Source organism: Eriocheir sinensis, chromosome 44 (assembly GCF_024679095.1).
Source record: "Eriocheir sinensis breed Jianghai 21 chromosome 44, ASM2467909v1, whole genome shotgun sequence".
In the NCBI taxonomy this organism is placed as follows: domain Eukaryota; kingdom Metazoa; phylum Arthropoda; class Malacostraca; order Decapoda; family Varunidae; genus Eriocheir; species Eriocheir sinensis.
This window is the reverse complement of record NC_066552.1, coordinates 10,983,711-11,010,026: the sequence shown is the minus strand read 5'-3', so window position 1 is coordinate 11,010,026 and position 26,316 is coordinate 10,983,711. Positions and strand designations below refer to the sequence as shown.

Genomic DNA, 26,316 nt, shown 5'->3' with positions numbered 1-26,316 from the left:
TCTGAATTATATATGTTCTCTCTCTCTCTCTCTCTCTCTCTCTCTCTCTCTCTCTCTCTCTCTCTCTCTCTCTCTCTCTCTCTCTCTCTCTCTCAAGTACCCGCTCGTGACTTTAAGGAACAAAGTGTTTTATATTTTCTTTTGACTCATAATTCTCAGTAAACGGAATTGTTATGATTTCGTTTTCTTTCATCCAGTGACCCGAAAAAGGTTAAGGGTGAGCTTGTTTAAATATGATGGTCTATCTATGTGTGTGTGTGTGTGTGTGTGTGTGTGTGTGTGTGTGTGTGTGTGTGTGTGTGTGTGTGTGTGTGTGTGTGTGTGTGTGTGTGTGTGTGTATTTGTCTCCCTTTTTATCTATCTGTATCTATTTATCTATCCTACGTTCATGTTGTTTCCTCTTCCATTCCTCTATTTTTCTTTTTCTTAGCTTTATCTTTCTTCTCTCCGTCCTCTCCTTCTGATCTCTCCCTCCCTCCTCCTCTGCAATTCTTTTTTTTACTCTATCAATTTATTTTTTCACTTTCGTTTTTTTCTTTCCTGCATTCCTTTTCTTAGTATTATCCTATTGTTTTTTTTCTTTTGTTTTACCTTTCCCATTTCGTTTTCCTTTCTCTTCCTTACTTTCTCTTCCCTTCCCTTCTCTTTCCTATAGTTTTCTTCCCTTCCATTTCCTAATCATCCCATCCTATCCCATCTAATCCCTTCCCTTCCCTTCTCTTCTTTTCTCTTCCATTCCTTTCTATTCCTTTCTCTTCATTTCCCTTCCCTTCCCTTCCCTTCTCTTCTCTTCTCTTCTCTTCCCTTCCCCTTCTCCTTACCTGGAGATGAATAACACACACACACACACACACACACACACACACACACACACACACACACACACACACACAGGTAGAAGGGAACTTAATTGAATAGTGAACAGGTGAATAATGAAAGTCGAAGCAAAGATTAATTGAATTTCAGAATGTATTAAAAAAAGTATGAAACGGGAAACAAAAAAAAAAAACAAAAAAAAAACATTGATGAGGTTATATCGAGGTTAAACTGAGAGAGAGAGAGAGAGAGAGAGAGAGAGAGAGACGCTACCAAAGTCAATTTCCGAGCTTTTGTCGCTAATCCTTTGTTTGTGTCTTTCTTGCTCCCTTCCGCCAAGTCGTGAGCCCCGGGGAGGCATCTAGTCCTTCCCCGCCCTTCCCCATCCTTCCCCACCTTTCCCCTCCTCTCCCCGCCCTTCCCCACCCTTCCCCTCCCCTTCCCGCCCTTCCCCGCCCTTCCCCGCCCTTCCTTGATCCTCCCCGCTCCTCCTCTCCCTGATTTTCCTCACCCTTGCTTCTCCTTCACTTTCTTTCTTTGTTTTTCCCTTCCCTTCCCTACCTTTCCCTTCCTATCTCCGTTTTTTCCTTTGTTTCATCACTTCCTAATTCACTCGCTTTTCCTTTCTCTTTCATCATGTCTCTTATCCTCTAATTTGCCTTCTTCCACCTCTATTCTCTCTCTTACGTCCTCTTTATCTGCTTGTTTTTCTCTTGTTTTCTTCTTTAACCTTTAATTTTCCTTCTTCTCCCTGATTTTCCATATCCTTTTCTTTTCCTTTCTTTCCTTTTTTGCTCTTTTTCTTTGTATTTCTCCTTCCATTCCTTGTTTTTACCCTCCATTTCAACGTTTACTTTATCGCCTTTTCTTTCTTCTGATTTTCATTCCTTCCCTCTAATTTACCTTCGTTTCTCTTGTTTCCTCTTATTTCTCCTCCTTACTTTTTTTTTTCAACTTCATTTAATCACTTTCTTACTTTCTCGCCATTCATTTTTCCTGCTTTTCCTTCCTTATCCCTTGATTTCCCTTCTTTACCCTTGTTTATCAGGTCCCTTTTGTCTTCTTTTCTTCGTTTATCTTCTCCCTTTGATCACTCTCTTTCTTTCCTTCTCGCCATTTCTTTCTCCTGTTTTTCCATCTTTGCTCTGTGTTATTTCCAATCTCCTTCAGTCTCCCCGCTTTTTATGCACGAGCGGTCCGTTTTCCTTCGTTCAAAGATTCATGAGGCCAATATTTCTGATGCTCACAGATGTATCACAAACCCACTCCGCCATGCACTGAATATTAATGATAACCCTTACTGAAAGATTGTTGTGTTACTACTACTACTACTACTACTACTACTACTACTACATCTACTACTACTACTACTACTACTACCACCACCACCACTACTACTACTACTACTACTACAACACACACACACACACACGCACACACACACACACTAAAGCAATCAGAAACAAGATTGTGAGGGATACTGAGGAGAAGAGGAAGAAGAAACAGAAGAAGAGGAAGAACAGGAGGAGGAGAGAGGGAGGGGATGAAGAGAAGAAACAAAGGAAGGATCGTATTGTCTCTATAAATTCCGCGCCTCCTATTGGTTGTTTCCTTTAGCGGACAACCAATCACCTTGGTCCACGGCTCACTGGTTTGCTTGCGCGGACTCTCGTTTCGCGGGATGGTTTTCCTAATGGCTGTTCGCTGGTTAGGGGTTGTTAGAGGAGGAGGAGGAGGGGGAGGAGGAGGAGGAGAAAGAAGGAGAAGAAGAAGAAGAAGAAGAAGAAAGAGAAAAAGAAAGAAGAGGAAGAAGACTGATAAGAAGAGGAGGGGGAGGAGGGAGAGAAGATAAAGAAGAAAAAGAATGAAAGGAAAACGATTGGGAGCAGAATGAGGAAGAGATGAGATAGTGAAAGAATAGTTGTATGATGATAGAATTGGTGTCAGTGGTAGTAAAGTAACAGAAGTAGTAGTAGTAGTAGTAGTAGTAGTAGTTATAGTGAAAGGGAAGCCGCTGCAACTTCAATTTTATCCTGCCCTGAGTAAGCAGAGAAGTTTGACGTATATTAGTGTGTGTGATTACTAACTTTTGACAGGCCAGACCCCACGACCAGATAGATACCAAGCCAGACCCAAACAGACACCGAGACAACTAGACCCAAACAGAATCAACCAGACCCAAACAGACCCAGCAGACCCCAAGACAACTAGACGCAAGCAGATTCAACCAGACAGAACTAGACCCAAACAGACCCAGCAGACCCCAAGACAACTAGACCCAAACAAAATCAACAAGACACAACTAGACCCAAATAGACCCAAACAGACCCCGAGACAACTAGACCCAAACAGAATCAACCAGACACAACTAGACCCAAACAGACCCAGACAAATCCTAAGACAACTAGACCCAAGCAAATTCAACCAGACACAGCTAGACCCAAACAGACCCCAAGACAGCTAAACCCAAATAGACCCCACATTGCAAGCCAGACCAAAGCAGAACTCGAGACAACTATACCCAAACAGACCCTAAGACAAATAGACTCAGACCCGAACAGACCTCAAGACACAGCTAGACCCAAACAGACCAAACAGACCCCAAACAGACCCCAACGCATAACATAACCATACATAAACCCTGAGGAAGATATGCTAAGACCAGACCCAATATAGAAGCAAGGAACTCTAAAAAAGGAGGAATTAAGGCCAACTTGTGCATCATAAACTTGTGATCTAGTTGGGGAAAAAGTTACAAATCAAGTTATATTTTCTTTCACCGTTTCCTTCCTTCTCCTCTTCCTCCTCCTCCTCCTTCATCGTGTTCTTTTTTCTTCTCTCTCTCTCTCTCTCTCTCTCTCTCTCTCTCTCTCTCTCTCTCTCTCTCTCTCTCTCTCTCTCTCTCTCTCTCTCTCTCTCTCTCTCTCTTCCATCTTCTAAAATTTACTCCCCTTCCCTCTACTTCTGCATTTTCCCTCCTCCTCCCATCTTCTTCCCGCACTCCTATCATCGTTTCTTGCCTCCTTTCCCTGTTTTACATAATTTCATCCAACTTCGATTCCCACTTCTCTTTAACTCCTTACCTGCCTTCATCCTCTTCTTACCTCCTCCTCATCCTTCACCTCCTCCTCCTCTTTCTTTTTCATGTTCTCTTATGTTGTGTTTTCTTTTTCATTTCATCTTCAAATAAATTCTCCCGTTTCTTCTCTCTCTTCTTCCTTTTTTCTCCTCTTTCCACTATCTTTCCATCCCTTTAGTATCTTCTCCTACCTTCCTTTGCTTGTCTTTATCCACGTTCAAATCCCTTTGCTCTCTAACTCTTTACCTCCTCTCATCCTCTTTCAATTTTCTCCTCTTACGCCTCCTCTTGCTCCTCCTTCATCATGTTGTTTCTTGCTGTCTCTCCTTTCAAACTTCTCTCATCTTGTTAAGCACTAATGTGTATAAGAATGTTCTATGGTGATTATATAAAGTCAGAGCCGCTTAACAACAATCTAGCTCATCTTAACACCCAGTGGCGTCTTACAGAGCTTGCGTTTCGGCACTTACAGTCATTACCTTCCTATTACATTATATACATCAGTGCCTACAATCTTCTATAATGATAATTCTCTATCTTTTTCCTTCTTTCCTCCCATGTTTTCTCTTGTCATCTTCTCACCCTCTTATGTCTTCCTACCTTCTTCTTTTTCATCCTTTATTTAACTTCATCTCCAACTCTTTACCACCTCGCATCCATTTCTCACCACCTCCCACCTGCTCTCTCCCCCTTCACCTCCCCATCTCTCCCCGCCACTTCACTCACACCTACAACCACGCCTCACTTCCCCAATTGGGCTAAACTTTCCTCCCCAACTGACCTCCCCAACCTAATCTTAGTACATGAAGAGTTTAATGAACCTCCTTCTCCTACTCCTCCTCCTCCTCCTCTTCTTCCTCCTGTGTTTGTCTTAATCTTCTTTCCGCATCATTGTATCGTAATGCAAGCGAGAGCAAGACTAGAGGGAGAGAAGGAAGGAAGGAAGGAAGGAAGAAAGAAAAGGAAATGAGGAAAAATATAAAGAAAGAAGGAAAAAGGAAAAAACAGGACTTAAAATTTAAAGGAAGACGAAGAAAGGAAAACGGATAAAACAATAAAGAAAGGAAGGCGGGACGAAAGACAGAAATGTTAGAGAAATGAAAATAAGAAGAAAAGAAGGAAGAAAGGAAGGAAGGAAGGAAGACGTTTCCTTTATATTGTTATGTATGTTTCCTTCCCTCCAAAGTTTCCTTCACTATACACTTTGTTGATTGTGTGTGTGTGTGTGTGTGTGTGTGTGTGTGTGTGTGTGTGTGTGTGTGTGTGTGTGTGTGTGTGTGTGTGTGTGTGTGTGTGTGTGTGTGTGTGTGTGTGAGAGAGAGAGAATCCATCGTGACCTTCTCCGTTCTAGTTATAATCTTCGTGCACATTAATTAAGAGTGCGTGCTCTCTCTCTCTCTCTCTCTCTCTCTCTCTCTCTCACCCACTCACTCACTCACACTCTCACTCGCTCACTCACTTTGCTATGACCATATAAAAGAGGGGAGGTGTAAGCTTCCCCTCTTTTTCTCTCTCCCCTCTCTCTCCCCTCTCTCTCTCCCCTCTCTTTCGCCTCTCATTTCCCTCTCTTCCCCCTTATTCCAATCCACACAAATCACTTGCAATTCTCTCACTTTTTCCCCTCTCTCTCTCTCTCTCTCTCTCTCTCTCTCTCTCTCTCTCTCTCTCTCTCTCTCTCTCTCTCTCTCTCTCTCTCTCTCTCTCTCACTCTCTCCATCTCTCTCTCTCTCTCTCTCTCTTTGCAACCCACTGACAAAACACAGTAACGTTGAACATTTGTGCGTGCGAGTAAACATTGCAAAGTCAACAAATATATCTGTCACCTACAGACCTGCAATCACTCGATGACGACCTTGAAATGTACAGCGTCTTAAGGCAGTCACTTAATAACAGCGACTCACTGATATTAGGAGACTTTAACCTCCCCATATCGACTGGGCGACACTGTCAGGTACAGAAGGCGAGTCACATAGAATGATCAATTTCTAGAAGAAAATTATCTAAGCCAAATGGTTTCTGAGCCAACTCGACAAAATAATATACTCGACCTTGTTATAACGACCCAAGATAACCTAATCAGTAGTGTCACGGTAGGAGAACACCTCGGTTCTTGCGATCATAAATTAGTGCGCGTCGACATTAAAGCTCAATCATCAGTGACTGAAAATAAAGTAAAGGTGCCCAATTTCAAAGAGCTAACTTAGAAAAAACTAACAGAAATACAACTATCAGATGACGGCAACGTAGAGGAAGCCTGGCTAAATCACTTACTCACTCAGCAGAACACATTCGTCCCCTTGTGCGAAGCGAATTAACACTAATAAAGCCCACCGTGGTTTAATAGCGAAATTAAACAATCAGTCAATGAGAGAAAATTGTTTTACAGGTTAAAGAAACATTAGACTTTATAATGATGCCAGGCGACGAGTAAAAAGACTAGTAGGTCAGGCAAAGCGTAGATACGAAGAAAATATTGCAGCCAACTGTAAAAATAATCCGAAATCTTTCTTCAGTTACATAAACAACAGAAAGGCGATCAAAAGTGGTATTGGACCTTTAACAAACAGCGACGGTGCACTAGTGACTGACAGCCAACACATTGCAAACCTCTTAAACAATTACTTTTCCTCGGTGTTTAATACTAACAGTCTTCCTCTCGCTACCACCAACACCAGTACTATTGTAAATCTCGAGCATTCATTGCCTAGTTTTGAAATAACAACCGATGAAGTCCTTAAAGCTCTCCATTCACTTAAAACAAATAAAAGTCCTGGACCTGACAAAGTATATCCAACTCTGCTGAAAGAAAAAGAGCGAAATACTCTCCTTCCTCACAACCGTATTCAATATGTCCTTGCGACAAGGCATCGTCCCTTCAGATTGGAAAAAGGCTAACGTGACACCGATTTTCAAGAAAGGAGACAAAAAAGTACCAGGTAATTACAGGCCCATTAGTCTAACTTCGGTTGTAGGTAAGCTACTTGAGGGCATAATTAGAGACAAAATTGTGAATTACCTTGAAAGCCACTCATTGATTGGGGACTCACAACATGGCTTCCGAAACAAAAGATCCTGCATATCAAACCTATTAACCATTTATAACGACCTCTTCACTGTTTATGACGTAACCAAATCACTGGACGTAGTCTATCTTGATTTCCAGAAAGCGTTTGATAAAGTCCCGCATCATAAATTACTTTACAAATTAAAGCAAATAGGTATTGACGGTCAAGTAAACCAATGGATCGCGAATTGGTTGAGCAACAGACAACAAAGAGTAGTGATTGACGGATTTAACTCAGAGTGGGCGCCTGTGCTCTTCATTATTTACATCAACGACGTGGATGTTGGACTCAATAACCGCATTAGTAAATTTGCAGACGACACAAAGATTGGCAACTCGGTTCTCACTGACGAAGACGAGGATTTGCACAAAATTTCAACTTGGTCGGATAGATGGGAGATGCCTGGGAGTTAACGTAGACAAGTGCCAGGTCCTTCAAGTTGGAACGAGGAATAAGAAGTTTGAATACGAAATGCGCGGCGTTAAACTCAAAAGCGTTCAATGCGTCAAAGACTTGGGGGTCACAATCGCGTCAAACCTCAAATTCTCACAGCAATGCATCGATGCAGCAAATAAAGCGAACAGAATGTTGGGCTTCATTAAAAGAAACTTTGTATTCAAGAATAAAGATGTAGTACTCCCGCTCTACAACAGTTTAGTCAGACCCCACTTGGAATATGCGGTACAGTTTTGGTCTCCCCACCATGCAAAGGATATTGCTAAATTAGAAGGTGTTCAGCGTCGGGCAACGAAAAATGATCCCTTCCTTGCGCAACAAATCCTACGAAGAAAGGCTTTCAACATGTTCTCTCTTGAAACGTCGCCTCCGAGGAAAACTGATCGAATGTTTTAAAATACTTAATGGTTTCACGAATGTAGACAGATCAACATTGTTTATGATCGATGACACTTTGCGCACGAGGAACAATGGTGTAAAACTCAGATGTAGACAAGTAAATTCAGACTGCACCAAATTTTTCTTCACCAACGTTGTAGTGCGAGAATGGAATAAGCTTCCACCGTCAGTGATCCAGTGTAACACGATTGACTCCTTCAAAAATAAGCTCGACCGTCACTTCCTTCAACTTAATATCAACTAAAGTAGAAATGCAACGTTTTGGAGTCTTCTGATTAATGTCTGATTTTCTATGTAAATCCTCTCTCTCTCTCTCTCTCTCTCTCTCTCTCTCTCTCTCTCTCTCTCTCGCATATATACGTCAGACATCAGGATAAAAGTGCTTTGTAAGAAGTCTCATAAATCTTCAATATTTTATGACCGAGAGAGAGAGAGAGAGAGAGAGAGAGAGTGTTTATGTGTTTGTTTGTTGGCGAAAAAGTTTAATTAATGGGAAACAAATTCGTGGCCAGTCCGTTTAACACACAATGCAATTATTTAGACAGGTAAATTATGAGGTAAATCAGTTCAGGTAGGTATCATGACACGGGGGGAGGGGGGAGAGGGGGTACAGGTAGACAGGAGGGGTGATGCAGGTGACAAACTAATTAATTCCTCTCTAAAAATATAATCCTACATGTTGAGTTCCGGTTATTCCATTTATGTTTGTTTTTGTGTTTGGTTTTGGTGTCTGTGTGTGTGTGTGTGTGTGTGTGTGTGTGTGTGTGTGTGTGTGTGTGTGTGTGTGTGTGTGTGCGTGTTATGGTCCCCTTCTTGTCCTCTCCCTTCCTTTTTATATTCCATTCCGATGCCCCTCCCTTCCCCTCCCTCCCTCCCTCCCTCCATCTCTCCATTGCTGTCACGCGAAACAACAAGGTCAGTAAGTTTTTATCCTCTTTCTCTTTTTTTCCTATTTTTTTCTTTTTTTCCTGTTTCGTAACGTTCTTCCCCTTCCTCTTTTGTCTGTTTTTCTTTTTTTTATGTTCCTTCTTTTTTCTTGCTTTTTTTACGGTTTTTTGTTTCTCTTCATCATTATTTTATTTTTTCATGCGTTTTCTTCTTGTTTATTCATTTCATTATTTTTCTTTATTTTTGTATTGCCTGCACTGTGATTCGTTTTCTTTTATCTACTTTTTTTCTTTTTTTTCTCCAACTCTTCATTTATTTGCTTGTGTTTGTTTTAGCCTTCCTTGATTATCTTGTTTTATTGTTGTTTGCTTGATTTGTTTTGCTTGGTTTATTTTGGTTGTTTGTTTGCATTTTTTTACTTTTTTTATTTCTATATTTTCCTTTTCACATGATTATTTTTTTCTTTGCCTGTTTCAATTGTATTTTTCTTTTTCCTACCCTTTATATACCTATAAGCCTTTTATCTTCCCTTTATTTGCCTATTTATTATGCCTTTTTTTCCAATTAACTTGATTCCTCTATTTTCTTATCTTCGTATTTGTTTCCTTCGTATTTTAACTTTCTTTATTTTGCTCTTTTTTGGTTAATTTCTATTTGCTGTGTCATTTTCTAGCATGCATTTTTTTTTAAGTCTGTCTCATTTTGTTTTTCTCAGTTGTTTTGAGTTTTCCTGCACATTTGGTATTTTTTATTTGCATCCTTGTTTTATTATTTTCATGTTTGCCTCTTTGTTGTTTTTTGTTTTCTTATTTTGTGTGAATCATGATTTGCTTTAGCGTCTTTTGTTGCTCCTACTTGTGTTTTGTCTTTTTTTGTTTTTGTTTTCCTGTTAATGAATTATAATGATTTGCATGATTTGATCTTTTTGTTATTTTGCGATCCCAGTTTTTATTTATATTTGTAGCATTATTATCTGAATATTATTACGTTAATGATATTTTCCCCCTATTTTAACTTTCCTAATCATTTTGCTTTTCTTAATGTTTTCAAGTTGTTTTTTATTCGTTTCTCTTTATTAAAACTTTAGTAATTGTTTTGTTTTGTGTTTTTCAGTGATTTGCAAGTTTATTTTATAATATTATTCCATCACGAACTCTTTAAACTTTCACTAATTTGTTGTTTTCATTTGTTTTCAGTCCATATTGTATTAACGGTGTTTTTATCAAGCAGCATATCATTTTTAAATCATATAAATCATTACATTGAGCTAATTTTCTTAATTTTCTTACATATCAAAACTTAAATATTTTCTCCTATTTAAACCATTTCCAACTAAAATATATATTATTTTTCTCTTTTTAAACCTGAAATATGTTTCTCTTGTTTAAGCCATTTTTATATTATTCTGTTGATTCTTCTGATTTATTTTTAAAATTGTTGCCCTCTTTTATATTTTCTCTACTTTTAAAACTCCTGTCATTTTTTTCATTCTAGCTAAGCCTTCTTCTGCTGGATTATGAATTATTTTCTCTAATCCTGATCCTCATTCCCCCTTTTTTCTTTTTGAATTATATTTTACTGAATTTGATTATTTCTTTATTTTCTTATCTGTTTATTTTAAGTATTTCCATTAACTTTGTTTTATTTCATCATTATTTTTTTCATTTTTCTCTCCGTACGCAGGTTATTTCATCCCCCATGCTGACCATCTTTCATTCATTCGGTAAGGTCTTCATTTTGTTTCATTTCTCTTCCTTGTTTCGTCGTTATTTTTCTGTCTATTATCTGTTTTTGTTTGGGTCGTTTACTGGGGTAATTTCTTCCTCCCTGTCATTATTTTTGCTATCACTTGTTTTTTCTTCATTTGTTTTTTGTAGTTATCATTTTGTTTTCTTATTTAATTTATATTTTCTTTATGGTCTGTTTTTTTCCCGCTTCGATTACCGATATATTTTCTCCTTGCTGTCAGTATTTTCGTTAATTTTTTGTTTTATTTTTTATTATAAATCCTTTGATTTCTGCGGGGATTTGTTTACATATTTTAACCGCATTTATCAATTTTGTAAATTCGTTTACATATTTCATTCGTTCATCTGTTATAGTTTTTTTTTATTATTAATCATTATTTTTCTTCGACATTGGCAGGATGGTTTGTATCATTATTTTCTTTGTTTGATTTTTTTAACATCTGGCAACATTTTTTTTTCGTTGTGTTCTCCGTCATTTGTTTTCCTGGTAAGGTATTGTTTCTCTCTCCTGGTTTCCATAATTATAGTCATTTTTATTGCTTTTTTTCTATTCTTTTCTCTCTTATTTCTTCCTCTTTCACTTCCCTGTCTCCGGTTTCCTGTTCGTTATTTCTTCTTTTACCCACAATTTATTTTCATCAGTGTCTTTTATGTCATCCTTTTTATCTCTCCTGGGTCGTATCTTGTGTGTGTGTGTGTGTGTGTGTGTGTGTGTGTGTGTGTGTGTGTGTGTGTGTCCTCGTGGGCGTATCCATCTTTCATTTGTTTGTTTATTTATTTATTTATATATTTATTTAGATATTTTTTTATTTACTTTTACGAATCTGCGAACAAAAAAAAAAAAGAAAAAAAAGAGAAAGACAAAATTGGATTACGCAGTTTACACACACACACACACACACACACACACACACACACACACACACACACACACACACACACACGACCTTTAGCAACAGGTTGAAGTGGAATTAGAAACAAGAAGATTTGTATTTATTTGTTGCTGGCGTGCGTGAGTTGATCAAAAGTTACTTAGGAGATGAGGTCAGGCGAGGAGGAGGCGCAGGATGAGGAGGAGGAGGAGGAGGAGGAAGGGGGGGGGGGGAAGATGAGAAAAGTAGAGTAATTGAGTGGGCATCAAAAGGAAGGATTATAGGAAGGGAAGGGAACAGATGATGAGGATGATGGGGAAGATGGAGGGTGAATAAAGAAGAAAACAAGGAAACAAAACAAAACTATAAGAAAACGAAATAAGGAAAATGAAGAAAGAAGACAGAAAGAAAGAAAATAGACAACTCATGCTCCAACAAACGAGAAAGACAGACAGACAGACAAATAGAAGCACAGACAGGTGGAAAGACAGATAGACAGGCAGACAAACATACCAGACAGACACACTCGCACACAACACATACCAACAGATAAACATAAAATAAAATAAAGAGAATAGACGAAAAGATGAAATTCAAACAAACTAAAAATAAACAAAAAAATACTCTCCCTTTTTCTTTTCCTATCTTTCTTCACCTCTCTACCTCTACCAGTCTAATTTTCCTCATCTCACTGTGTTTATCTGTATTCAATTTCTCTATCTCTTTAACGCTCTCTCTATATCTCTCTCGTATGGAGTATGCATCTCACGTGTGGGGGGGCTCCACTCACACAGCTCTTTTGGACAGAGTGGAGTCTAAGGCTCTTCGTCTCATTAGCTCTCCTCCTCTTACTGACAGCCTTCTGTCTCTTATATTCCGCCGCCATGTAGCATCTCTTTCCATCTTTTATCGATATTTTCATGCTGACTGCTCTTCTGAACTTGCTAACTGCATCCCTTCCCCCTCCCGCGGCCCCGCTGCACACGACTTTTTACTCATGCTCATCCCTATACTGTCCAAACCCCTTATGCAAGAGTTAACCAGCATCTCCATTCTTTCATCCCCTTCACTGGTAAACTCTGGAACAGTCTTCCTTCGTCTGTATTTGCTCCTGCCTATGACTTGACCTCTTTCAAGAAGAGTGTATCAAGACACCTCTCCACCCGAAATTGACCTCTTTTGGCCACTCTTTACTTCTATACTCTATGCTATATGAGAGCAACAGTTAGCGGGCTTTTTTTTTTTTTCTTGTCCTTGAGTTGCTCTCTGTGCCGTAATATATATATAGATATATATATATATATATATATATATATATATATATATATATATATATATATATATATATATATATATATATATATATATAATCACTTTCTATTTCAATTTATATATTTGTCTAACGCTGTCTATCACTCTTTTTTTTATCTCACTGTCTTTATCTCTATTTCAGTTTCTCTATGTCTAATTCTCTCTCTCTCTGTCTCTCCTTCTCTATCTCAAGTGAAGACTGACGTTTTGCCTTCAACTTGGCTACCGGAAATGACAATGTAAATCTTATATATCTCTTTTTTTTTCTGTTTATCTCTATTTTTTATCTCTCTGTTGTTTTATCTCCAAGCTTAGTCACCAGAAACAGACAATATATACACATTATATATCTCTAACTATTTCTCTCTCTTTATTTCTACTTCTCTGTGTGTCTAACGCCCTCAATTTCTCTGTTTCTCGTAAAGGAAGTTGTTTTCCTTCCGAGCCCAACCACCAGATGATGCTTTTAATCAGTCACGTAAACTTTCTGTGTAAACTTTCCTTGTAAACTTACCTCGTTCTCGGCCTGTCTGTCTCTCAGGGGGGCTGCCAACGAGAGAGAGAGAGAGAGAGTTTGAATTTTCTCTTTTTGTATGTTTTCGTCGACATTACAATAAATTATCAAACCCTCGACTTCTTTCTTTGTTGTCTGACGTACGATAATGTCCAATGATAAAGATAGAGAGAGAGAGACTGGTTTGTTGCAATGGCTTCCTGTTGTTATTCTCTCTCTCTCTCTCTATCTATCTACTATCTATCTATCTATCTATCTATCTATCTATCTATCTATCTATCTATCTTTCTCTCTATCTATCTCTATCTATCGAGGAAAGAGAAAACGGAAGGGAACCATTTTTCTCTTTCTCTTTTTCTTTTTTTTTCCTCCTGTCTCTCGTTCCCTTTTCCTGTTCCTCTTTTTCATCTTTTTCTCTCTACGAACAAGATTTTTGTTTTCTTTATTTTCTGTTATTTGTTTTCTTTTTGTTTTCTTTACTCATTCTTTTTTTCTCCTCTTCTTTCTCATTTCTTTTTACCCCTTCTGTCTCTCGTTTCCTCTTTTCTGTTCCTTTTTTTTTCTTTTTTTTATTTCTCTGCGAACAAGATATCTTTTTTCTTTACTTTGTGTTAGTATTTTTTTTTTCAATGTCTTTCTTCATCCCTTTTTCCTCCTTTTTTCCTCGTAGCTCTCGTTTCCTCTTTCCTGTTCCTCTTTTTCATTCTTTTCACCCTTCGAACAAGATTTCCATTTTCTTTACTTTCTCTCTTATTATCATTTGTTTTCCTATGTATCATTTTATCCCTTTTTTCCTCCTTTCTCCTTTCCCAAGTCTCTTTTTCCGTGTCCATTGTTTCCTCTTTCTTCTTCCTCCTTTTCATCTTTTTTTCTCTCTCGGAACAAGATTTCTTTCATTTTTTTTATTTTCTCTTTTATTTGTTTTTTTTTATTCAACCCTTTTTTTCTTCTTTCTCTTTTTCTCCTTTCATTTTGTCCCTCGTGTCTCATTCCCTCTTCTTGTTCCTCTTTTTCATATTTTTTCTCTCTTTCCGAATAAGATTTCTTCCATTTCCTTTATTTTCCGTGTTATTTTTATTTGTTTTCTTATGTATTAGTTTATTTTCATCCTTTTTAATTCTACTTTCTTTTTTTTCCATCCTGTCTTTCGTTTCCCTTTTCCTGTTCCTCTTTCTCATCTTTTTCTCTCTCTCTCTCCGAACAAGATTTCTTCCATTTCCTTTATTTTCTTTGTTATTTTCTTTCTTTTCTTTTGTATCAGTCTTTATTCACCACTTTCTCTCCCTCCTATCTTTTCTCCCCTAATCCCCTTTCCTCCTTTCTTTTTTCTCCTTTCATCTCTCTCTCCTTTTTTGTTTTTGTTACAGGGACATTTTTTTTTCTTCTATCTTTTCATTTTCTTTCCTTTTCCTCCTTACTTTAAATCTTTTCCTCCCTTCCTCCCTCCCTTCCTTCATTCCTACATTTCCATTATTTTTCATTATTTCCATTAGTTTTCTTGTATATCAGAGTTTATTGACCTCTTTTTTTCCTCCTTTCATCCCTCTCGTAATTTTTTTTTCTGTTTTTTTTTATGACGAGGATTATTTTTTTTTGTCTCTACCTCCCTCCATCTCATCCTCCTTACCTTTAATCCTATCCTCTTTCCCTCCCTCCCTCCCTACCTACCTACCTACTTACCTACCTCCCATCCCTCCCTTACCTGTCCATCACGCAACGTCAGTAAGGTAATTCAAGGTAACAGGAATCAAGCGACTTACCTTCCCTCCTCCTCCTCCTCCTCCTCCTCCTCCTCCTCCTCTTCCTCCTCCTCCTCTTCCTCCTCCTCTTACATCATTCATCGGTTCACTTTGCTGTCAGACGTAGAGAAAAGGCTAACAGTAAATGGAGAGAGAGAGAGAGAGAGAGAGAGAGAGAGAGAGAGAGAGAGAGAGAGGTTAAAAGTTAGATTAGTTAGCCCTCCTCGGCCCCTTTAGACCAAGATGAATGTTACATCAGAGCATGTTGTTGATTCTGTCCTCCTCCCCCTTCTCTCTCTCTCTCTCTCTCTCTCTCTCTCTCTCTCTCTCTCTCTCTCACTGTTCTCTCTCTCTCTCTCTCTCTCTCTCTCTACTACTACTACTACTACTACTACTACTACTACTACTACTACTACTACTACTTCTGCTGCAACTACATTTTTTATTCCTATTTTTACGATTACAACTTTTCAACCTTTCTTTTTTCTTTCTTTTTCTTTTTTTCCTCTTCGTCCTCTTCTTTTTTTTCTTTTTTATTCTTTGTTTTCTTCTTTCCTCCTTTCCTTTCTTTGTTTCTTTTTCATCTGCTTCTTCACCACCACCACCACCACCACCACCGCCACGTAACCACTACCAAAGAACCAAGCAGGACACGTAGCAATGGTTTTAAGTTAGATAAATTCAGATTCAACAAAGACATAGGCAAGAACTGGTTTAACAATAGAGTGCTAGATGAATGCAACAGGTTTAAGTTCTTATGTTCTTATGTTCTTATCACCACCACCACAATCTCAATCACCACCACCACCAACAACAACACTACCACCACCACCTCTACCATCACCACCACTACCACCTCCACCACCACCACCACCACAACCACAACCACCACCAACACCACCAACACCATTAACACCACCACACTCTCCTATGTCACACACTGCCCATTATCCTATTAACCGGAGTATTTCATTTCGCGACCCGCCCCACCCATACCAGTCCCATTATTCTGACCCTCGATTATCCGGATTTTCAAGACGCTCTCACTCTCGGTATTACGACCCCCAATATCCGGTTTCCCTGTTATCCGAGCTTCCCGCGACCTCGATATAGTAGACTTTATATGAAATTCTCTTGTATGTTGAGTGTGATTCGTTTTTTCGTCGTTTTTTTTTCTAATTATATGGTCTGGATTTCACTTTTTTTTTTGGTTTAAGGTTTACTGAAGAAGTTTTAATGAGAATTTTTATGTTGTTTTGGGAGAATTAAGTAGAGTTTGGTGTTAGTTAAGGATTTTGTGGGGTTTAGAAGATAATAATTCTCTCTCTCTCTCTCTCTCTCTCTCTCTCTCTCTCTCTCTCTCTCTCTCTCTCTCTCTCTCTCTCTCTCTCTCTCTCTCTTCTCTCTCTCATACCTCTTACCAGTCCTCTAATTAACGTCACCAGGTAAAGTCACCTCTTATAATTCCAAGACTTACTTGGAGAAAGAAGAAACAGGTAAATTTCTCTCTCTCTCTCTCTCTCTCTCTCTCTCTCTCTCTCTCTATCTCTCTCTCTCCTCCTCCTCCTCCTCTCTCTCTCTCTCTCTCCACCTCTCTCTCTCTCTCTCTCTCTCTCTCTCTCTCTCTCTCTCTCTCTCTCTTGCTCTATTTATATCTTCATTGCTCCTCTTCCTGTTCCTCCTTCTCCTTCTTTTCCTTCTCCCCCTCCTCCTCCACCTCCTCCTCCTCCTCCTCTTCCTCCTTCTCTTTCTCCTCCTCTTTCTCCTCCTTCTCCCCCTCTCCCTATTTACTGTTCTCTTTTATTTCCTTTGTGCGCCTTCCTTTGTGTCATTCTACTGTTCTCACTTCATCGTTCATCATTTATATCACTTATACATTCAGGGCTCATGTTTCATACGCCACGCGAGTCATCTGGTACACGCTCCTCCCTTTAGTGTAATTTACTGGCATTTCGTATAATTTCGTATGATTTATTCATAGTTTTCTGTTATTTTGTATAATTTTAAATCATTTTATGTCATCTACTTGTCGTTTCGTTTCATCTAGTTATCATTTAACTTTCATTTAGTGTCACTTAGCATCATCAAGTGTCAGTTTGTCTACGCGGTGCAGTGATTACCGTGCCTAGCTACGAGTCTGCGGGTTTGTGTTCCAACCCCATGCCCGGGCAGTCCGTGTATAGCCCACCCAGCGTTCATCCTCCCTTTTAGGATGGTCGAAAATGGATACCTTGGAAAACCTTGGGAAGGTAAACTGTGGTAACCCGGATGTCACACCTGCCCTGCTTCCCGGGTTGATGGGTCATTGCCACCACAGACTCAAGGGCCATTACGACGGAGATGAGCACCGCGGCCACACGCAGCTATAGCGTATACCCCCAACCTTACCTCTTAAAATATTTGTTGGAAAAATAATAAAGTGGACGTCACGATGGAAATAAATAGAAACTAAAAGGTATAAGTGTTTGTTACCTGTATCTTACCCGAATGTTTGTCAATATCTCTGTTTAGTCTTGCAGGGAAATGTTTTTGTTTTGTTTTGTTTGTTCACGTGCGCGCTGTCTGGGAAGGGTTCGTGCAAATTAGTGGACATTCGCTCCCCGCCTCCCCTGGTGTCGTATCTCTTATTCATTCACTAGTTTAGAGTCTTATACGCTGGCCCATGTTTGCATCCCTTATACATTCACTGGCTCAGGGACTTATACTTTGATGGACAGGCACACACACACATACACTCTCTCTCTCTCTCTCTCTCTCTCTCTCTCTCTCTCTCTCTCTCTCTCTCTCTCTCTCTCTCTCTCTCTCTCTCTCTCTCTCTCTCTCTCTAACACAATATATAGCTCACACACAAACACATACACACACACACACACACACACACACACACACACACACAAACACAAACACATATATCCAAAAACCAAATTCGAGAAAACAAAACAAAACAAGAAATATAACACAGAAACACAAACCCTTCCAAAACGTACCAAAAAAAAAAAAAGGAAAGCGGAGAAAACAAAAGCGAAAATATGACAAAAAGCAAAAATAAAAAAAAGCAAAAACGAAAATTCCAAGCGTGTGTAAACGAGCGAACATTTTCCAGAATTTAGAAGCGATCCGGGCCGTTGTGAAGGCGTTAGACAACTATATCACCTGCTCGAGGCATTTACCTGGCGCTTACGTCTCGCAAATGAGCCTTAAACAGGTGTGAGCGAGGCACCGACCTTGAGAGAGGAGACATTAGTGTGTATTTTGCTTCGTTTTTTCGCTCTTCCTCTCGCTTCTCGCTCGTCTTTTTTCCTCCTCCCCTTTGTGACGTCAGTAGCAGCCATGTTTGTTTATTTCTGACGTCATATCCGGTTCGTCTTTTTAGGTTAACACGATTGTCATTATTTCTACTGATTTTTATTATTATCTCCTATCGTATAATTTCTACTGATTATTATTATCTCCACTAATTATTATTATTACTATTATTATTATTATTATTATTATTATTATTATTTTTATTTATTGTCATTATTGATATTATTTTAACTTCTACTACTTTTACTACTACTACTACTACTACTACTACTACTACTACTACTACTACTTCTACTACTACTACTACTACTACTACTACTACCATACTTATTATTATTATGTTTGAATGTGAGAAATTGAATGCCTGGGTTTGAATATGTGCAAAATTCCTCTACGATCCCTTCCCTTCCCTTCCCTTCTCTCTCCCCTTTCACTCCCTTCTTTCCCCTTCTCTCCCTTCTCTTCCCTCCCCTTCCCCCAGGGCACAGGTGGACGGAGCAAGAACATGGGCCTCACCTTCACCTGTCTCCCTCACCTTCGCTGAGAGTGAGAGTGATAAAGGGAAGGTAATGAATGGTAAGGTGGTTATGGTGATGATGATGATGCTTGTGATGGTGATGATGGTGATGTTTTTTTTTAGTTTTTAAGGTATTTTTGTGCATATTGAGGCTTTTTTTATTGGTGGTGATGGTGGTTGTCTTTATCTTTCAGTTTTCTTTTTTTTTTTTTTTTACATATGATAGTGATGGTGATAATGATGATGAAGATAATAATGACGAAGGAAAATTAAATAAATGATAAGACAAAATAACAAAAAAACGAATAAGAGAGAGAGAGAGAGAGAGAGAGAGAGAGAGAGAGAGAGAGAGAGAGAGAGAGATAGAGAGAGAGAGAGAGAGAGAGAGAGAGAGAGAGAGAGAGAGAGAGAGAGAGAGAGAGAGAGAGAGAGAGAGAAAGCAAATAAGAATGCGAAGGAGCAGAAAATAAATACGAAGAAATCAAGGAAGGAAGGAAGCGATAAAGAAGCCGTGGAGGGAGGAACTTAAAAAAAATAGAAAGAAGAAAGAGAAGCAGCGAAGCAAGAATGAATAAAGATTAGGAAGAAGAAAACTGAGGAAACAAGGCGAAGGAATGAATAAACGAACGAACGGGGAAGAAATAAGGGAAACAGCAAGGAAACGAAAAATGGAAGACAAGAAAATGAAAATGAAGAAAAGAAGGAGGAAATGAAGCAAGAAAGATAAACAAAACTAATAAAGAAAAAGGAAAAGAATAAGAGGAAAAATACGAGAAGAGAGAAAGAAAAAAAGGCAAGAAAACAAGAAAGTAAAGAAGAAAGGAAGGAAAGAATACAAGAAGAAAAAATAAAAGAAGATATTCATAAAACTGAAAAAATGTAGAAAGAAGAAAGGAAGAAAGAAAGAATGAATAAAAAGGAACAAAAAAACGGAAAATCAAAGACAGAAAGGAAGAAATGAAGAAAAGAAGGGAAGAATAAGAGAAGAAAAAGGAAGAGAAGCAAGAAAATGAGGAAGGGACAAAAGAAGATAGGAAGAAAGCGAGAAAGGAGAGCCAGGAAAGGGGAAAGAAAGGAATGGAAGAAGTCGCTAAATCCGGGTTGTCAGGCGTCGTCAAGATCCGAGTCGCGTTACGTTTCACCTGCTGATTCGTTTACAGTTCCGAGCAGAGATTCGTTGACTTGCTGACGCGCCGCTGCTATCCCCGGGCCCGTCTGAGCTCAGCGAGGGAGCCGAGGAAAGGTTTCGTCTCCCCTGGGTAATATTTCGTTTTCTTTTCTTTCTTTTTTTTCTTTTTTTTGGCTTAGGTGTGTTCAGATTTTTCCCACCTGATCGCTTTTTCTAAGTTTTGTTTGGCATTTTTTTTTTTCGTTTTGTTGAAGTCGATGATTTCATGTATTGGTTTTATCTTTTTTTTTTTTCTTTCGTTTCGTTTTGCTATTCTTTCCAATTTCTTCCTTCACTCTTTTTCTTCCTCTTTTCCTTGTTTCTTTAATTTTGTTACCATTTTACTTTCTTTTCTAAACTTCATTCCTTCTTTCTTTAATTTTTTTTCCTTTTTTCCTTTAACTTTTTCTTCTCAACTTCATTCCTTCTTTCATTTCTTCTTTATCCTTTTCTCTATTTCTTTTTCTTCCGTTCGATTTTTCAATTTACTTTATATATATTTTTGTGCCTAACTTGCCTATTCGTTTTCCTTCCTCTATTGTGTTTAGTTTTTTCTATCTTTTGTTTCCTATTGTTATTTTTTTATTGTTTCCAAGTCGATGATTCGCTCCTAATATACTTTTTTTCCTCTTCAATTTTGGGGAACTGATTTTAAATTGCGTCTCTCTCTCTCTCTCTCTCTCTCTCTCTCTCTCTCACATGTGTGATTGTATTTTTTCCTTCAATTCGTCTTTTTTTCAGCAGCATTCCGTTCGAGTGTCGCTTTGAATCTTCGCTTGCTCTTCCCTTTCAGCCTCGCATCGACCAGCTCACAGATTTAGAGCGAGAGAGAGAGAGAGAGAGAGAGAGAGAGAGAGAGAGAGAGAGAGAGAGAGAGAGAGACTACCTACCCCTTACCTTGCTCTTATCTTTAATTATCTTCCACTTTTTTTCACTACTTTTTTATCGTATGTTTATGGTCACGCTACCTGGACTTCAAAGGCGCCCAGGTGTAAGGTGTTCGATAAGGTGTTCGAATCCCACCTTGAGTATGTCGCCACAGGTAAGCGAATGGCAGGTGCGCGGTATTTTGGGCTATTCAGGTGCACTATTGGGCTAGGAAGGGACTGGCTGAATACCATTTGCTATTTTTTTTCTCCAGTCGTTTGAAGTTTGGTCCCTTTGAAAGCCGCGTCTGATTATGTGTGTGTGTGTGTGTGTGTGTGTGTGTGTGTGCTGTTATCGTAAACCATTTTCTCCCATTCTCACCAGTCAGTTGTGGATCGTGTCGCGTTTTCTTCGTGGTAAGTTGACGGGGCTTCAAGGGTGACTTCAGGAAATAGTAACAATAGTAATAATAGGGATACTAATAACATGTGTTGCTCGGGAATGTCAACGTAGCAAGAAATGGAATGCTATTAAAAAAAAAGTGGCAGCTAACTGAAATGCAATGAAAAGATTGAACTGGCATGAGTAAGGAGGAGTAAGAATGTGGGAATGCAGGAAGAAGAATGTAATAACTTGGTATACCTTTGTGCATGTGGAATAGACGAATGGAATGAGTAACCTTGAGTGGAATGCAGTGTGGAGGGACCAGGTGGAGTAGCGCGCGAAGTATTGTATGACTTGGAATGGTAGAATGAAGAGTGGTATGGAATGGTATGAGTCGTAGAGTGAAATGGCAGCGCAATTCTAAGTTATTTTGCTCATAGTTTTGCTGAGTATTGCTGAGGTATTGCTGCTGTTGTGTTGCTTAAGTAATGGCATGATCTGCTTCTGTCTAGTATGTGGTGGCATGCACGCTAACAATGGTGATGATGATGATGATGAGTAATGCTGTAATTCTGAGTTGCTAGTTGTATTGTAATCGTTGTTGTTATTGTTATGTTTGGATCATACAGTAGAGTAACAGTGATATTGAGATGATTAACTAGTGACTTGAAATATTTGAGCTGAGATGAGATAGCAATGTGTATAATTTTAATATATTTGATTTGATTTGATTTGATTTTTTTTCCAGCATGTCATATTGAACTCATTTTCTAGTGAGCTGAATCCTGTGTCATGAACTTACTTTTGTCATGTTTGTTGAAAAATGAGAAAAAAAAATACTGAAAGAAAAAAAAAATTGGAACTTGTATATGAATCAGTTTAAAGTCAGACCAACATGTCGTATTTCCATTCTTGAGGTGAAACTGTCAATTGTGGCTGTTTGACAAGTTTCGCAGAAGGAGGAGGAGGAGATATGGATGACGAGGATGATGATGATGATGATGCTTATGTCTGTTTTAACACTACGTAGCTGCCATTGTGATAACCTGTCCATGCCTGCCCCGGGTTGTCACTCCCTCGTTATATAGCTTTTCTCTCCCTCCCGCCCACAGCGTACGGCTACCTCTACCGCCAGCCCGAGTACCACCCCCCCTCTCAAGGTAGTGTGTATATTTTCCTTTGTACGCCAATCTGTTAATGTTGTGGCTGTCTGCGTGTGCTGGAAGGTGTGTGTGTGAAGGGTGACATTGAGAAGGAGGAAAGAAGGGGGTTTTGTGTATAGGTATGTGTGTTTATCTGGGTTTGTGTGTGTCTGTGTGTGTGTGTGTGTGTGTGTGTGTGTGTGTGTGTGTGTGTGTGTGTGTGTGTGTGTGTGTATTAGCACAGTTGTTTATCCTGCCCTAATTTATGTGTGTATTCATTATTGCTATGCTGTGTGTGTACAAATATTTAAACACACACACACACACACACACACACACACACGAACACAAATACAAACACACGTACAGACAAATGCAAACAGGTAATATTTAGTCTAATTAAAATGTTTACACAGGTATGTTATTCTCTGTTATGACCATGTGTGAATTGAGTTTTACTGTTATTATTATTGTTATTATTATTAATTTATCATTATCATTATCATTATTGTATGTTATTACCTGGATTATATATTGCTCTCAACCGTGTGTGTGTGTGTGTGTGTGTGTGTGTGTGTGTGTGTGTGTGTGTGTGTGTGTGTGTGTGTGTGTGTGTGTGTGTGTGTGTGTGTGTGTGTGTGTGTGTGTGTGTGTGTGTGTGTGTGTGTGTGTGTGGGTGTGTGTGTGTGTGCCTATTTTTTCCAGGTTGTAATTAAGTCTCAGGTCTTTTACCTGGCGCCTCATTTTCTCACCTGTATTATTTCGAGCCCTGCTCATTCTCTTCGAAAACGTTGTAGGCAGTGAAAGTATTTTATTTCAACGCGGAATGAAAGGAGGAGGAGGAGGAGGAGGAGGAGGAGGTGGTGAAGGAGGAAGTGTAGGAGGAGGAGGAGGAGGAAGTGTAGGAGGAGGAGGAGGAGGAGAAGGAGGAGGAGGAGGTGCAGTAGTAGGAAGAAGAGGAGGAGGAGGAGGAGGAGGAGGAGGAGGAGGAGGTGAAGGAGAAAGTGTAGGAGGAGGAGGAGGAGGAGGGGGAGGATGAGGAGGAGAGGGAGGTGATAGAGGAGGAGGAGGAGAGGGAGGGGATAGAGGAGGAGGAGGAGGAGGGGGAGGGGGAGGAGGAGGAGGAGGAGGAGGAGGAGGAGGAGAGGGAGGGGATAGAGGAGGAGGTGGTGGTGGTGGTGGTGGTAGAAACATGTAAACATGAACTAGCAGACAGCAGAAAGCCCGTTGGTTCATAACAAGGCTGCTTGTTTGAGTGATTTATTCGATTCCTCGGCCACTGGAGTGACCTGCGCAAAGTTTTAAAAACTTTTGGACCTACGTGTGGTTGCGTTCAGTTCACTCCTGACGCAGCAGAGTGACGATTAATGCGAATTTTAAAGGAATTTATTATTTTCACACTAACTATTTCTGCAGGAACGCTCTTCCCCTGGCGGCCGACTCTGTTCGAGAAATAACTCTTGCCGATGTCTCTATGTCATCGCTTCACGCTTGAATTGTTTGACCTTTGTTTCTGGTTTTCTGGTAAATTTGAAGCGTGAAGAGCTTAGAGGGATCGACATTACTGAACTTGTTAAGTATTTGAAGACGTAGATCAGGTTCCCAAAAGTCGTCTGTTTTCCAACGTAAAGATATTTGTGTTCCTTGAGTCGTTCGTCATAAGGTCGAGTCCTCAATGAGGGTATCATTTTCGTAGATCATCGCTGTACTCTCTCGAGCAAATGGATATCTTTCTTGAAATTAGGAAACCAGAAGTGCACCGCGCATTCCAGGTGGGGCCTTACCAACGAGGTATACAAGGACAACATTACTCCCGTCGTCTTGTACTTAAAGTTCCTCGCTATGAAACCGAACATGGCATTAGCTTTCATGAAGGCGGACTTGCTGTGCTTTGTGTTTGAAGTCGCTGCTAATAGTGGACCCAGAGGTCTGTTTCTTCCTGTGCTACTAGTAGTGGCTCCCCACTCAAATAGTATGTGTGGTTTTTATTTCTTGACCCATTGTGCATGACTTTACATTTGTCAACGATGGAGGACATTTGCCACTTTTCAGACCACTGAATAATCCGATCGAGATCCCTCTGGATGATATCGCAGTCAGCTGTCGTGAGGGCCTTTCCATCCACTTTTGTGTCATCAGCAAATTTAGAAAAGGTGGTTTTTATTCCTGACTCTAGGTCGGAAATACACAAAATGAAGAGAATGTGTCTCAGCACTGATCCCTGTGGCATTCCACCTGTGACCGGGTGCCACACGGAGGCCTGCCCGTTGAGCACAACTCGCTGCTTTCTCACAGTCAGCCAATCTCTTACCCATGCAATCAGATTGTCTCCTAATCTCTCCGAATTGAGCTTCTTGATCGTTCGTGTGTTACCTTGTCGAAGGCTTTTTGAAAGTCTAGATATATAACGTCATTGGGGATGTGATTGTTCCATTTTTCATATATACCGTGGAAGAAGTCCAATAGATTGGTTAAGCGGGAACGCTTGTTCCTGAAACCGTGTTAGGTATCTCTTACCCCCCACTGACATCAGGCTTATAGGTCTGTAGTTTAAGGCCACGCTCTTGTCTCCCTTTTTAAAGGTTGGTGTTACGTTCGCTTGCTTCCAGTTTTCGGGAACTTTCTTTTGTTGTACTTACCGATTATAGATGGCGGTGAGTGGCTTGAGTATTTGCTGCTTGAGTTCTTTTAGCAGCCTTGGTGGTAGGTACTTTTGCACGTCCCGTTCCTTAACTGTGCTAATTTCTAGGGGCGTGATTCCCCTCGGTGGGGTAGGGCTCTCGGGTATCGACTCGGTGTTTTCGACCGTGAACAAAGACGCGAAGTTTTTGTTCAGGATTTCGACCATGTGTCTATTGTCGTGTTAGAACGCTGGTTTCATCGTTTAGGGGACCAAAGTTGCTTTTCGCCTTCTGTTTCGTTCTTATATATGTGAAGATCTTTTTCGGGTTAAATTTGGCTTCGAGCGCTATTTGTTTTCATAGTCACGTTTGCAGTGGCTGATGAGGATCTTTTTCTTTTTATTGTCGCAGACGCCGAGCAACAGATTGTCCATCTTCTTGTTGTTCTCTTCAAGTTGTTTTCCTGGCTTACCCATGCATTGTAGACATGACATTGTATAATAACATTTGTTTGCCCTGTGAACCCTACAACATGGCATTAGTTTCTTTTTTTTTTTTACGTCTTGGCCTGTGGCGCCGGTAGGCCTTCATAGTAGGGCCTGATGGTCGGCCCCAGCCCGTTGTGGCGTAGGCAAGTGTTTATAGTGGCGCCATCGTTACTTTCAGCATTTTCCATTTTAGACCCCTTGTTGCATAATATAAATTGTTGGGGGGTGTTGGAGGGTCATGCGACGCCGATCTAGCACAGTTTTTGTGCTATTAACACTTGTTTACGTTATGGTCTATAGCGCCGATAGGCTTTCTTCAGGGACCTGGTGTTCTCTCCAAGCCCGTCATGGCGCAGGCAAGTGTATATAGTGCCGCCATCTATTATTGACTCAAGCTACCCCACGGAGCTCATTCTTGATTCACCCGGACAGTTCCTGTAGAGTCCGGGTTGATAGATGGTCTTCAGGACAGCATGTGGGCAATCTTAGGCTACTCGGCACTGGCTGAAAAATCCCAGGTGGTAGCGGCGAATTCGAACCTGCGCCGTCCAGTACACAGCGAAGACGATGAAAGCCTCCCCTGCGGTGGTATTGTTCACTTGCTTCATCAGGGCTATTTACTTTCAGCAAGTTATATTTTGTTTTCTTTTAGATTATAGCCCTTCTTACTTTGGTGGCCATGGTGGATTCACGGCACCATTCATTCTCCTAGGTTTCATAGGAGCCGTAGTCCTCACTACCTCTTGGAGTTAATCCTAGCTTGATAGTTACTGGCTGCCTGCTTTGTGTTATGGCATGACTCTCCTCCTGCTTGTTGTTTCGACAGTCTGTACACGGATGCAACCAGTTGTTATCTCTACTTAAAGAGACTCATATTTCCCTGAGCTTTGTTTGCTTGTTTTTACGGCAGAGGGCGTGCCCTATTGACATAACATA

General features: G+C 39.9%; 1 protein-coding gene across 3 annotated transcripts in view; it reads left to right on the top strand.

Moving 5' to 3' along the window:
* The window catches only part of LOC126980473 (prohormone-4-like), a 119,343-nt gene that overhangs the window by 43,229 nt on the left and 49,798 nt on the right, over positions 1–26,316 (top strand). For 2 of the 3 annotated variants that reach the window (XM_050830402.1, XM_050830404.1), the window contains one exon: positions 22,242–22,289. The exons of the other annotated variant lie outside the window; for it this stretch is intronic. In XM_050830402.1, the coding sequence (XP_050686359.1) occupies positions 22,242–22,289 (48 nt within the window). The remainder of the gene's footprint in view (positions 1–22,241; positions 22,290–26,316) is intronic. 3 annotated transcript variants of the gene reach the window in all.